Here is a 15,472-nt window from a genome sequence, read left to right as displayed (position 1 = left end):
TTTGGCTCCCATTACTTGCAACTTCCTTTTTTTCTTCTTAGCTAACCCGGATCGTTCATTGTGATATCCAGCTGCATGTTGAGAGTTAAATATATATCGAATGTGCTTTTTATGGCTATGATGACTCTCCCCAATCAAAAATTGGTTATTGAAGTAACATTTTGCCGCAAAAACAAGGGCAAAGTGACATCTGTTAATTAGTGCAGAGTAGTGGTTGGTTTCTACTGCTTAGGGTTTACTTCGCATTACACCTTTGCACTTCCCTTTTCTGGCCATAGTGTTGTTGTTGAGTTTTGGAGATGATGAAAACGAAAACCTCTTCTCATGGTGTTTTGGTTGTTGCTGTTTACTGGTAGTGTTATGATAAGTTTTAACTTTTAACCCCACCACTAATTGTCTCCCTCTCTACCTTACCAAAATCCAAAATAAGGGAGAGATATGAAAGTAAATGTGTTTCAATATGCGGTGTATACGTATTTGAAACGTAGTTGGAAACTTGAACCTACTTGTTGCCTGCGTTAGGTTGGCCTGATGGGAGTAGAACCCGGAAAACGGAAATTGCGACCTTTTTGCCCCAAACATGTTGGGGTAGGCTAGAAATGAAAACCAAGATGCACAAGAGGATCGATCGCCTCCGGGTGTTTTTTTTCCCAGCATTACGCGACGTAAAGAGGATAACGCCTATCATAATATCTCTTGGGTTTCATCTCATGATGATATGGCTAAGTTTTTACGTTGGCTTGCTAAGTCTGTCACGACTTCTCCTTTTATCCTGGATAAGTACAGGTTGTGCTGGACACAAGCAGAGTTAATCCTTGACGTTTTGTGAAATCTGGGTTTACTTTTTTCGACATGGGGAAGTATGTTAGCCACTTTCCAACCGGCGTGGGTTCACATGTTGTGGCCGTCCAGGAAGGAGGTATCCGGGGCTTACCTTTTGCCGCATAAAGTGGAGAGCCAGCCAGCATACAAGAACCAAACACCATTTATACGCCATTATGTATTGCCGAACAACCAACAATCATCTCAAGTAGAACTAACAACTCAAGCCAATTAAGACAAGGGAAACACGAGCACCAAAGACAAATCATCCCAGCAGACACACCGTGGGTGCATAAGGAGAAAGAACAACAATGATTATTAATTTGAACAACGTACCATCAGAGTTTAATAATTTATTGTGATTTATATAATCGAAAAATTAGTCATTAATTGCTAAAATATTGTTTATTTACTTCTTAAAGAAGATAATCATGCCTTCACAGTATTCATGTAACTAAATATCTCGTTTTAAAATAAAGAGCTATATTCATTATAAGTTACAAACTTCACAATGTTCATGTAGCTAAATATCTCGTTTTAAAATTAAGAGCAATATTCGTTATAAGTTACAAACTCAACCTCATTTGGTAGTATAATCATAGCTTTGTGGTTCTATTCAGATACCACGTAACCCTTTCAATGATAACATAATGTTCCAAGCAAGGAATATTATTGGCGAACCTGCACAACCCCCATTTTTCTATTTTCGGTGAAGAGAGAGGACTGAAAGTAAAATCTAATTCCCGCCGGAAGTCTTTTTTATCGTCGAAGAAATACAACAACATATACAATGTCTGGTCTAGTATAATCAGTTGCATAACAAAGACTACCAAATAATACTAACTGTTAGAGCACTGCTCCGTCGAACTTGCAAGCTTTGCTATCTCAAGCTTGTATGTCAAGTTTAGTTGCCAAAACTATAAGTTTTGATTTCTAATCTACTTATAGCTAAGTCTCGGACTAGGATAGTAAGTGTAGTTGAGCTCTAGACTCCACGGCGTCATCATGCAAAGACGAAGAACTACTCAAGGAACTGGTGGAACTTCATCGACAAAAAGGTATGTGGAGACTTGAACTTATCTATCACTCAAAAGTCTATCTATTCTATCTCCTATCTTGAGACAAAAGTCGTATTGCTATATAGACTTCGATTATACACATTTGGTATTTCGAGCCGAGTTTATCTCGCTTATCTATTTCTCGAAATATGTATTGGTAAGCTTTTGCTTTGGCCAAGTTTCGTGACGAAAGTCATGTTAATTATTTCAATAACTTGAAAATCGCTTTGATGAAAAATAGTTTGTGAATAACAACTATATAACATTCTCTAAGAAAGTTTCAATGATTGAAATGAGAGTTTAGAACCATCTTTGGATATAAACATAGTGTGTTTTCACATTTGTGTAAAAGTCCAAAACCGGGAACCCAAAGTATGCGTACCCGTACGCGTACTGGCGGTTGTTGGAAATCCAGGAGAGTATGCGTACCCGTACGCGTACTAGCGGAAAGTTCACGTCCGTGAATTTCTGCTGGAGTTTGAAAGTGAAACCAAACTCAATCTGGTTACTTAAGTACGCGTACCTGTTCGCATACTTAGGTAGGTTACTTTCTAAAATCGGTTTGTTCATGAACTAAAACATTTATACAATAAGGAATGCAATCTTTGCAAACCGTGGCTATAATGTTCATGAATCGATTCGAGTGAATCAAAATCGATTTTGCTTCGATTGTGTCTTGTATACTTCTATGAGATCTAAACAATTGAACAACTCTCTAACTAGTTCATTTGAGTCATTTGAACTAGTTATGATGAAGATGAATAAGGTTGATATGAAAGTGCTCATATGGCTAACCATTGGTTAACTATTGTTAAACCAACTAAGTGTACACGTTTAGGTACGGTCACTCAAACCTAAATGGAGTTACATTTCATTTGTGTATAACAAGCTAAGTTCGATCTAATGGTAGAGAGATATTACCTTGAATCTAATCATGTTTTCATCTAACAGTGAATATTGAATGCTTTGTTACCAAGGTAACTTAGATTGCAAACCCTGATTTGGAGACTATATAATGGAGAACTCTAGAAACTAGGAAACCTAATTCCCACACCTTCTGTGTGATACTAGTTGTATAAGCTATAGACGATTCTCCTTTAACTTTAGGTTTCTCTCGAGACCCTGTAGGTCAACGACTTAAAGACTTCATTGGGATTGTGAAGCCAGACCCAACTATTTTCTCTGTAGTTGCGTGATCTGATCTTGCTGTTTCTATCGTGATTGAGTACAATCATAAGATTGTCTTGAGATTTATATCTCCGATAGGCAAGATAGAAAAGTAGTCACAAACACCTTCGTCTCATCGTTTGTGATTCCACAATATCTTGTTTCGCTAGTTGATTAACATTATTGTGAGGTGATTGATATTTCTAGGCTGTTCTTCGGGAATGTAAGTCTGGTATATCAATTGGTTCCTGTTCACCTTGATTTATCAAAAGACAGAATAAAACTCGTAGGTACTTTTGTGGGAGACAGATTTATCTATTCCTATAGACTTTTCTGTGTGAGACAGATTTGTTTATTAAAGTCTTCGACTTTGGGTCGTAGCAACTCTTAGTTGTGGGTGAGATCATCTAAGGGAACCAAGTATGTGTATCTTGATGGGATCAGAGACATAAGGAGCGCAACAGCTTGATTGGGGTTCATCTATAGCCCAAACCGAAGTTAGTTTGTAGTAGGCTAGTGTCTATAGCGGCTTAATACAGTGTGGTGTTCAATCTGGACTAGGTCCCGGGGTTTATTTTTTTGCATTTGCGGTTTACTCGTTAACAAAACTTCTGGTGTCTGTATTATTTCTTTTCAGCATTATATTTTGATATATAATTCAAATATCACAGGTTGTGCGTTGAATCAATCAATTGGAAATCCAACCTTGGTTGTTGATTGAAATTGATTGATCCTTGAACATTGGTCTTTGGTACCGTTCAAGTTATCTCTCTTATGTTCAAGGATCAATTAATTTCAATCAACAACCAAGGGTTGGATCAAGTTATCTCTCTTATATTCAATCGGGCTCACAAATTATTATTTGTTTGATTGCGGATTCAATTGAGAGATTGAGATATAACTCCTTGATATACTTTCTATAAGATTGAGTCTAACTGTCCAGTTGATTCTCTTGTAAGTATATTGGAGTTAGTCCATACAGATTGCTAAACGAAATATTGGGTGAGGTTGTTAGACCCCCACTTTTTCAATTGGTATCAGAGAAGGCAAACACGTTTAAAGACCTTATAAGTCTGTGTTTGTAGCGATTTGACTCTATGGACAGAAATTCTACCTCCATAAACGTACCACCAGTCTTCGATGGCTCAAACTACTTGTGGTGGAAAATCGTTGTACGTGCTTTTCTTCAAGCTCGTGATTTTCAAACATGGGTACGTGTTGTTAATGTTTATGATCCTCCGGTCAATACAAAAGGCGGTGTATCTATACCTAAGGATATTGGTAGATATAGTCCAGAAGAAATCCTTGTTGCGAAGCAAAATTCTGACGGCTTCAATGCTATCATACATGCCATTACCCCAGATCTTCAGCATCATGTGACTACGTTCACAAAGTCTAAAGAAGCATGGGATATCTTAAAAACTGTATTTGAAGGGAATACCTGTGAAAAAGAAGCTAGGCTTCAAAACCTAAATTCTGATTGGAAAACCTTCGTATGGTAGATAAAGATTTATTTGATGAGTTTAATCACAAAGTGTCTGAAATTGTTAATGCATCTTTTGCATTGGGTAAGACTATTCCTGAAAAGGACATTGTGATGAAGATTCTCAGATCACTGCCATATAGATATGGTTCTAAGAAGCATGCCATCGTTGAGGGAAATAACCTTGATACACTTTCCAGAAATACTCTTGTTGGAAAGCTTAAAAGTTTCGATCTTAAACTTTGCCAAAGAGAAAAACGTCACTTGTTAAGCAACCATGTTGTTACATCTGATAAAAAGTCTCGACGTCCTAAATTGATTGATAAAAGGGATGATAATTGCTTTAATTCAACTCTATCACTGTTTATACAACAACGTAAGAGAACTCTTAGACAGAATAAAAGAAAGTCTCAAAAGAATGCCCAGTCAGTGAGAAAAAGGGATAAAAAAGTTCAGAGAAACTATGAATTTGAAACTTGTTCCAAGTGTTATAGAATTATCCATGATACTTCCAAATGTTCTGATGAGGAGTTAAGTGAGTTAACTAAAGCATGGATGGCTACTCTTGACTACTGTCCTGAGGATGATATCTATGAAAGTTCTCTTAACCTCTTTGTTGATAATCACACTTGTCCTCCTAACAGTCCTGATTATTCCACGATGTACAGTATTACTTCTCCAAAAGTGTTTCAACTAGAAAAGAAAGCCTTGATTAAAAAGATTGAAGATCTGGAATGTCAACTGCTTAATTTAAGACAAGAGGTTGCTATCACTCGTAATTGTGATACTAATAAGAAACATCGAACTTCTTCGATTAATTCTTTTACGCATTATCAGCAAATTACTCTTGACTCTATGTCATTCTTAAATCACTCTGAAAAGGATGATATGGAGAGCTACAAGGACTTACCAAATAGTTTGGTCTCCTTGTGTGAAGATCGGGATCATCTTGAAATTGCATGCAATAAAGATCAAGAATATGTCTCCTATGTTAAACCTTGTTTTCACAAGTTGCAAAGGAAATCTCCTATGAAATATTCATTCTTTTCAAAAGAGATTTCCAAAGCTATTCATAGTTTGCGAAAATCAACAAACAAGGTATTCGATACTGTACAAAAAGGGAAAAGAATGATGTGTGTAACTCTTCTTTCTTGAAGGCAAAACACAAACAAGGAATAACAAATATATCATCCCCTCGTAAGAAGTCACCTAGTCCGGTTTTGGATTGGGAGAATTACAATCTGTAATTTGTTTAAGATGATTCTTGTCCTTCTCTCTTGGGCAAGAATCATAATCTTCAAGAAGGTTGTGATGAAATATTTCTGTTTTTTTCCCTAATATGGTTTTGTTTCTTTTTGTTTAGTCAAGAGTCGTTTATATACATGAACAGTTTTTTCCCTATAAGACCTTTTCTTGGAATAACCAAATTCTGTTAAGGTTTTAGTCAAAGGTCTTTTTGGAAATTTTATTCCCTATCTTCATTCCTTCTTAAGATGAAGATTTCCCCTTGTTGTGAACATTTCATTATTCTCTTCTATCATGTCCTCATAAAGTCTTTCAATCAAGGAAAATGATGTGTGGACTGTTCTCTTTCCCTATAAGAAGGTTCGCTTTGATTCTTCTGATAGTAAGACGTGCTCTGACAAGCGTGATTCCTCCCCTGATGGGAATCCCTCTGTCTCTCATTTTGATAAGCTCTCTTTAACCATGAATCTCATCTTGTAACAGGTGCGTGCCCTGAAGAGTGAACTTGAATCTTCTTCCAAGAGACTTGAATAAAAGATGGATAATCTTGAATCCAGGATTGATCTGATCAAAGATGAGCTTGATGAATATAGGGAATATGAGAAGAGTATTCAAAGTAAGTGAAATATTTCATAGGAGTTTTTTTTGATATATCTAGGAAACTTCTTATGAGAATTTATTCTTGTGTTTTAAGAAGGATAACTAGGGTTTGGAATAGCCATTTTTGTGAGTATACATAGCTATCTCCAACGTTTTTCATCTTCAATTTTTTTAGATTTATTTATTTAAATTTTAAAGTTCATTTGGAAGATGATTTTGCAGTACTAATCTTTATGGTTTTATATATTGCAACTTTTTATGGGATATATGTGTTTGCGTCTGTGAACGATGACTGTCCCATACGTGGTCAAAAGTTAAGTTTTTCATATGTCGATATGCAAGTATTGATAAAAGATTGAATGAAATTTTGATAAATAAAAGTTAAGCCTATTATGTCATTATGCAAATATTGATGGAAGATAGGATGAACCATTGTGTACAAAGATTATGTCTATTATACGTCATTGTGCAAATAGTGATGAATAATAGAATGAATCTTTGTTTATTCTGCAGTATTGATCTTCCCTGATCCATATTTTTTTATGTATATACTATGCGGCTCCATAAGTTCTGTTATGTGAGCATTTCCGATTAAATTAATCATAGGCTATCTTGTGGTTAATTTAATTGAGATTTTTGGATACAAATTCATGTTTCATGTGATTTGTTAATGTCCAAAGAAATCCTTATTTTCTTATGAAAGTAAGGTCGCTCTTGTTGTTCTCTCGGGAATGACATTTTATGGGGGAGAGTTCTTAATTGAACTTGTGCTTAATTGCCAAATCTTTGTGGGGAGTGCGGCTGTGGAATATTTTAGAGCTTATGTTGTATCTTTATAAACTCCTTGAAGAATGCATTTAGTTTCGGCTATATGATTGCATCTAAAAAGTTGATATGTGCTTTCTTTTGGTCATGAAGTGTCTCTTTGGAAATTTTATTAGGATCCCACTAGTTTTCGTACCTTTCTCTGGTAAAGGTTGGTTGTTGTTGTTCTTTTGTTTTGCTAGAGGACGACAACATGATGATATTCTCCCCGGAAAGATATGAAAAAAAGGAGAAGAGGATGCGGAATTTGAGGTAACAATCTTGTTAGTTTAATTGTTTTCCTGTTTAAGAAAAGCATGATTTTATTTCTTATCCTTATTGCTTTTGCTTAACAAAATTTCGGTACAATTTATGTTGATTCCATTATGTGTGTATGGATGTTTCAGTGTGATTCAATTGTTTCCGGTTAAGAAAAACTATTGTTATCTTTCGTTATTGTTTGGTATCAATTGTTTAGGCTTACAAAATTTCGGTGCAATTCCGGTACTATAATGTCTATGTTTGTTTCAATTGCTTCCGGTTAAGATAAATGATTATGCAAGTTGATTTATTTGGTTTGTATGGATTGTTTATGGCTTAACATAAGTGTTGCAGGATCATTTGTTTAGTCCAACTGATTTCCGGATAAGAGAAACTAAGTTTTCCGGATCTTAGTTAGACTTATCAAATGTAAAGGTTTCGGTTATTCAAGTCTAACCGGATGCCTTAACAAGAATTACTAGTTAACTAACCTAGTATTTGTCTTGTTTAAAAGTGAAAGGTCTAAGTTTTTTTTGAGAATAATTAGATGCCTGATGAGAAAAATAAAGTTTATTCTGATCTTTATTTTGGTCTTATGGAACAAGCGATTGTATTTGTACAATCAGTTTAGCAAAAGAACTAAGGTGCTTAGTCGATTTTTGATATGCTAAACTATTAGGGAAAATTTCTTGGGGCAATTGTTTCCTAGATAACATGTTAAAACCAAATTACTTGTAGTTTAGGTTTTGATATTGGTTATCTAAAATGGTGTGTAAAACCCTCGTGCTCAACTCTTATAGGTTTGCAAATTCTCTTTGTGAGATTTGTAAGATCCTTTCGGTTTGTCCTTTTTTTTCTTCGTTTCTTTGTCATTTTGTGACAAAAGGGGGAGAAATATATGGAGTAAACAAGTGATATTGACTTGTTGTGAGATGATATCACTAAGGGAAAGGACATTTGTGCTAAAACGTTTATTCTAACGAAAAGAGTGAAAGCATAGACTAAGGGGGAGTCACATACCATATGATATATAGTTATGAGGAACTACATGGATATAACAAAGACGTGCGGATTGAAAATCTACTTATCTTACCTTTCGGGGGAGTATTAGCTTTGTTATTATAATGTCAGCAGCGACATTTAAGGATTGAATTTAATGCAGGTTTTGTGATGTTGAACTTGGAATCAAGCGCATGAGTATAATGAACTTTTGTAATTTGTTTATCCATTTGATATAAGAGTTTTGTCACTAAAATTGACAAATGGGGAGATTGTTAGAGCATATCTCGGTTGAACCCACCAAGCGTTGGTATGTCAAGTTTGGTTGTCATATGTTAGTGAATCAAAACTCATTTAAAGAGTTGCTCGATTATATACTAGAGTCAACTTCGTATAGGTTAGCTTGAAAGTGTTAGGATATGAGACTTACAAGTATTGCATGAAGACTTGAAGAATGTGAAGAAGTATGAAGCTACAATGATAACATCATCCTTCCTCTTGAGGTTAGTAATATTTGACTTGGACTGTTTCTTTCCCTAACGTATCTTTCAAGTCGTGCATATTGAAAACATAACTGCGAAGTTGTGTATGATACTCTAGTTAGACATAGTATTAAGGAATACAATACGAGGTTTATTGCTTAACCATTAAACTTTGTATATAAGACATCGACATGATCATATGAATGCTATTGTGATTATGTATGGGTATGAGTGAAGATTTCATCATAGGAAACAATGTTTTACATTCGTTTAAAGGAAGTAAGTTCATAAACTTGTTTTGTGAATCGAAAGGGAAATCGCTAGGCTTATTGGTATTGTTATTCATTGCAAATCCATTTTGAATTACCAATATGTGTGTTTAGTATAACCGCTCATAAACTTGTTTATATATCTTGGTAAAACTATTCACAAGGCCTGACTTATGTATTGGTATGACTTTTATAAGTGAAACCGATCTTAAGTAATCACTCAAGATGGTATGATCTATGACTTGTAAATATCAACTTTTATCTAGTCATTGGGGAACCGATCCTAGTAAGAGGTGCAACAAATTTACAAGAGGGAATCGATCCTTGTAATAGGTGCAACACGTTTTTAGTAGATGGGGGAACCGATCCTATGAACATGTGCAACAAGTTTGTAGTTTTGGGGGAACCTATCCTATGGACATGTGCAACCGAATACATGTAGTTACCATATATTGTGGGAAACCGATCCTAGTACCTAGTCAACCAAATTTTGATAACTAGGGTAACTATGCACAATACTCACATGGAGGTAGAACCGAACTTGTTTTGGTAGAACCGTGAAACCCATAATTGGTGATTTGATAGGTGTAGATGGGGCAAAACGATTTGCTGGTTTTTACGGAATTAAGGAGACGACCGTACGGAGGAGGCTCCTTGAACCGAGCGAAATGTTCAACCTCACACAGATGCACTACAAGAAGGGAGTGCTTTGAATTCGAGAGATCAATCTGTAGTACTCCGGCCTAAACCAAGACAATGGCCATTCCAGAGTAAATTCGGTCACAAGAGAGGATGGGTCGATCTGTAAGAGGGAAGCTGAGAAATGTGTGGAATCAATGGTAATCAAAGATTGTAGGTGTGTTATGTATTCTGAATAAGATAAGTTCTGAATGATTGAATCTCTGTTGAGAGTGATTACTCAGATGTTGAGTTGTTAATCTCGTGTTGTCTGTTTGACGTGAGATTCTTGTATATTCAATCATGATTTCAGAGACTTGTTTATATTGCTGGAATTGTAGACACCATGATCCCATGAAGTGTGACAGTTGATGGAATCAAAGAGTGGGGAAATGGAAATCGTGTTTGAAACCAGTTGCTCATCGTGCGAAGACTTGATCGATTTTCCATCCACTACTTTGTTAACTCCTTCAACTGATTGCACGACTTGCTCACATTCTATCGTGTGTATGAACACACGTGCCGTAGACCGCCAGACCAAAACCCTAGTTGATATCCCCCCAAGTGACAAGATTGATGTCTCGTGGTTAATTAGCCAGTTGTTGACTTCATGACTTTATGGGACGATGAGTCCATGTATTTGCTGAGTTGAACATGATTTTGCAAAATGTTCCGAGACTCATGAATTGAACGTGTCTATTGAGACATAGGTATAATTCTCACGTTGAGGTGAGCAAGTATTGCTCACTTGACGAATTGTTGAATATTGATAGTTGAACCAATATTCCTTGGTTTGAGCAAATATTTCTCATCTGAGCAAGTGTTGCTCGTCTGATGAATTATTGGCAGCGTGACCGAAATAAAACATTAATTAGAATACTGGTAGTTGAACCGAGTATAATAAAATGGTGATCATGAGATCGTCGTAAAATTATTAGCGTTCGAATATGGAATTATGATCCTTGGACTCAGAAACCTTAATTTGATCAATTGATGACCGAGTGATAGTTTATTAAAAATTTAACCATGGAATGAAGGAGGAACGGCTACATGAGACAGTGGGTCGACCATGTAGCGTCCATATGCTCGCGTGAGCAAATACCAAGACCCCTTGAAGAGTTGGTGAAAAGATGATCAAATGCTGGTTCAATCATTTTTCATATAATGCTCGTCTGAGCCTTAGGTGATAAACCTAATTAATTATGGAGAGGTGAGAGACCAACCAAGGGGTCATGAAACCAACCATGGATGGTCGTTGGATCGAATGCTGACCACTTCATGAAATTCTTAAATTATTTGTAAGAGTCTTGGACCTAATACGTGCAATTGCGCAAATTAGGTCAAACCATGAAAATACGTGGGACCGGATCATTGCGAACCAAAGAGCCAACCTTGGTCGGTCAAGGTAACATGCTCACGTCCGCGTCTCAGTCTTGAGAATTTTGATATTTTCTGGCGTGCGTTTGAGCAACCATTTGAGAAAATACAATGAAATCAGGGTTTTGCTGAAACTGAGGAAACTTCATGAGATGAAGGAAAATAATTATAAAATGAAGGAATATGAGGCGTGGGACCTCTGGAGCCAAGGCATGGCCTGCCGTCTAGTGACCACGGTCCCATGGTGCCTTTCCTAATTTTATAATATTTTTCATGATTTTATGAAAATATCATGAAATCAAGGAAGTTTGTTAAAATTAAGGAGTTTCCTTAAAGTGAAAGAGTTTCCATGGGATCAAGGAAGCAAATAATATTAAAATAATAAAATAAAGGCGTGTGGGGCCGGTTAGGGCATGGCCGGCCGGCTTGGGCCCAGTCCCACAAGTTTCCCTAATTTTATGTAATTTTTGTGTATTATTTTCCTTGATTTGAAGGAATTTTCATAATTTGAAAGAAATACCATGAAATCAAGGAATTTCATGGGATCAAGGAAACCTTAAAATAATAATAATAATAATAAAATAAGGACGTGTGGGGCCGGCTAGGGCATGGCCGGACGGATGGGGCCGGTCCCACGAGTTTCCATAATTTTATATTATATTTTTCATGGTTTTGTGAAAATACCATGAGATTAAGGAGTTTTCATGAGATTAGGAAAATAATAATAAAATAATGAGAAACCATGAGGTGTGGGGCCGGCCGGGATCAAGGCTTGGCCGGTTTGCCAGTAATCAAGGCCCCACAATGTTTTTCCCAATTTTATATTATTTCCTTGATGCGAAGGAAACACCATGAAACTGAGGAGTTTCCTCAAAACGAAGGATATTTGTTCAAATGAAAGGATTTTCATAAGATCAAGGAAAATAACAAAAAATATGATAAAATATAAAACTGGCGTGGGATTGGCCACGGCACGGCCGGCCGGTCGATGAGCCCAATCCCTTGGCGCCTTGGTCAATATTTTAATTATTTATTATTTTATTTCCTATTTTGCATAGATTCATCGTTTCGGCGTATTTTGAAATACTCGTTCGTGCGGTGATTGTTAGTGTATCATCGTTGAATACACTTGCACCTTTTGAGTCGGAGCTTACTCAGAGGTAGCTCAGATGCCCGTGCGTTGAATAGTTATTACTTACCCATGGAATTCTGCTGGGAAGAACCATAGATTGAAGTAACGAAATACTGCGAAAATATTTGAATATTTTCGGAAATTCAGTGGATGAATCCAAGAATTTAGGAATAATTAACTTATGGCTCTATACTAGCAGAGCAAGCTGTCTAGGAGCATTAATTATTCTGACATGAGCTTGCTGGAGCTTCATATCTTTTATATAGTTAGGGAAACTCGTTGTTTGTATCCTGAAGACGTTATCGCTCTATACTAGCAGAGCAAGCTGTCTAGGAGCCGTCAATCTCGTGATTCTGTATAGAAATAATTACTGAAGTGTTCAGTATTCATGAGATATGCCGTTGTCCATCCGACAGACTACATATTTGCATGTACTCTGAGAGAAAGTATTCTCAGTCAGAGGATTCGATGAGAGACCCGTGTCTCAATACTCACATCTGATTGCTGGATTAGGAGTTCGTATAATTATGGGTTTACGATTTTAGCCTTTGTCGAAAATCCACCATCTACATTAAGTCCCCTGCTTAGTGAGGAAAGTCGTGTTCCCCAGTCAGCATTGAATGGTGATTTTCCGGTCATAAAAAATATAAGTAATTGAGCTTAGTCGTAAGTTAAGACGTTACCGGATTTTGATAGTGCGAGCATACCATGACTTGAATGAAGTTCTCAGTGGCATGATAGAGCATCGTTTGATGAGCATAAAGTGGCGTTGAACCGCTGTTTTGGACGATGGAACCTTGGTCGTTTAGGATTCGCGAGTCGGACCCAAATAAGGAAATCCTTGTAAAATTAGGTTTTGGAAATAAAAATTGATATAAAAGGGAATTAATCCCTTTTTTTTCCACGACCAGCAACTTCATCACCTCTCCACCACCTTCACGCCAGCAACAGGAGGAGAAAGATTTCACGCCGGACAACTTCCGGCCGGCGCCGACCAGGTGTGGATTTTTTTTGCTGATGTTTATATGAGTTTCATGAAGTGATCATGTTGAAATCATATATGTGTGTAGGTGAGTAGGAGTTTTGTTGAAAAACCCTTGTTTTTTGAAAACGTATGTTCGTATGATCGTTAGTTTTGAAAAATAACAATAATCCCTGATTTAGGAGATATTTTTAATATATGTAGACCTAGGTCCAGTGATAAAGTTTAGTTTATGAGATTTCATAAGAACCAAAGTTTTATCATAAAAGAAGTGAGTTTTCACAAAACCGAAATAAACCTTCGTTTTAGAGAATGGCGATAGTATGAAGGAATTTTTTTTTATACATGAACTTGTGTCCAGTGATAAAATTTTGTTTATGAGATTTCATGTAAATCAAAACTTTATATTATAAGGTGTGATCTCTCACAAAATTGAAATAAACCTTCGTTTTAAAGACGAACGACGATACGAAGGAAAAAAGTTTTTTTTTTTGCGTGAGTTGTTACTCACTAAAAATAAAACGTGAGTTATTATTTCATGTTTTGTAAACATATATTTTCAAAACTGATTTTTGAATAATGTTCAAAGTAAACAATTATTTATGATGAGATATTGTTTTAGCTTTTCATAATTCCATGGTGAATGTTCACGCAGTAGAAATGTTCATGATTTTATGAAAATCTAAGATTCGTTCGTCTTTTGCAGGTTTTGAAAAAATGAACGAGTTTTGAGGTGTTTAACTCTTGGATTACCACTATCACTGTCGTTAGTGGAATCGTAAAGAGGTAAGAGTTAAGAATTACCATTTTTGCAGATGGATTCACTTGCATGTTGATAATTTTATGCTCCTGGTTTCAGAAAATGTCAACTTCCAGCGGCAACAATTACGATTATTATTACTCCTCTTCCTCCTCCAGCTCCTCTGATGAGGATTCCAAAGCTTCTGTAGCCAAATCGAAAGCTAAGACAACTCATGATGAGGAAGCGAAGTCTAGCGTACCCGTGAATGATCGCAGGGTCACTTATGCTGAACTTATGAAGAGGAAGGCTGAAGATGATGAAGCCGAGAATCGTCAACGCAGAAGGGATCGAATCCGGCACTGAGTACAAGCGGCTGAGGAGAGACGTCAATTCCTTGATGGGGTACCCTCTGACTCTGATGCTGATGTTTCTGAAGAGGAGACTGCGTGGGTATTTACAGAGCGCAATATCAAGCCTGACCGATACGAAAGAGAGTTTCGGAGGACCATGAAGCAAATTGAAGCCGAAGCTGAAGCAGAAGAAGACTCGGACTCAGATGATGATCCTGAGGCTCGTCCAGACTTCATCCCTGACGCTGATTCCGATGAAGAGGAAGATATCGATGACAAATCTGATGACTCGGATGACGAGAAGGACAGTGATGACGAATCTTACAATTCAGATGAGTCTGACGAGTAGATTTACTTCTATCTTCTTTAAACATTTAAATGTTCTTTATCCTTCGTAGTAGACATTTCTAGGACTTTCTTTTGAACAATAAATATTTTATTAATGTAGGATCAGAATTTCGCGACAACGATACGCTCGCGAAATTCTTAACAACGCATTACAAAAATGTCGCAGAGCACTTTGAGAAACAATACAATAGGTGATATTAGCTTAAACATAAGAAAAATGTAATAACTTTACGAAGATTAGAAGATCTGCGAAATTAACATTTGTAAGCTTGCGATATCATCGCAAGCCAGATCCGAACTTAGGGGAAATCTTAGTTGTACATTAGCTGTCATCCACTATGTAAACACCTATATAAAGAGAAAGGCAAGAGAGAGAAAGGGGATAGATAATCAGAAAGAGAGACACGCTTTAGGAGAGGATACATTCTGTAGAGAGAGAAAGTAGAATTGGTTGTATTATTATTATCTCATTCTTCTTCCTCCTTCAAGAACCTAGAGATCCAAATACTCATTAATGGAGTCTCCATGTAATCAAGATGTAATTACAAATAATCATAGTAAAACTTAACCCCGTGGATGTAGATCAAATTGATCGAACCACGTAAATCTTGTGTCTTATTTTCTATTTTCATTATCTTTATCTTTATTTTCATATCAAATAAGATTAGATATA

General features: G+C 36.4%; 1 protein-coding gene across 1 annotated transcript; it reads left to right on the top strand.

Moving 5' to 3' along the window:
• Positions 1-14,221: 14,221 nt before the first annotated feature.
• Positions 14,222-14,800, top strand: LOC113294630 (trigger factor-like). The gene is made up of 2 exons (XM_026543014.1): positions 14,222-14,432; positions 14,538-14,800. Exons 1-2 carry the CDS (start codon positions 14,222-14,224, stop codon positions 14,798-14,800), a joined length of 474 nt encoding a protein of 157 aa, XP_026398799.1.
• Positions 14,801-15,472: the final 672 nt, after the last annotated feature.

Source organism: Papaver somniferum, chromosome 7, assembly GCF_003573695.1.
Source record: "Papaver somniferum cultivar HN1 chromosome 7, ASM357369v1, whole genome shotgun sequence".
In the NCBI taxonomy this organism is placed as follows: Eukaryota; Viridiplantae; Streptophyta; class Magnoliopsida; order Ranunculales; family Papaveraceae; genus Papaver; species Papaver somniferum.
The sequence above is the reverse complement of the archived record's forward strand: the minus strand, read 5'-3'. Positions and strand labels throughout refer to the sequence as shown.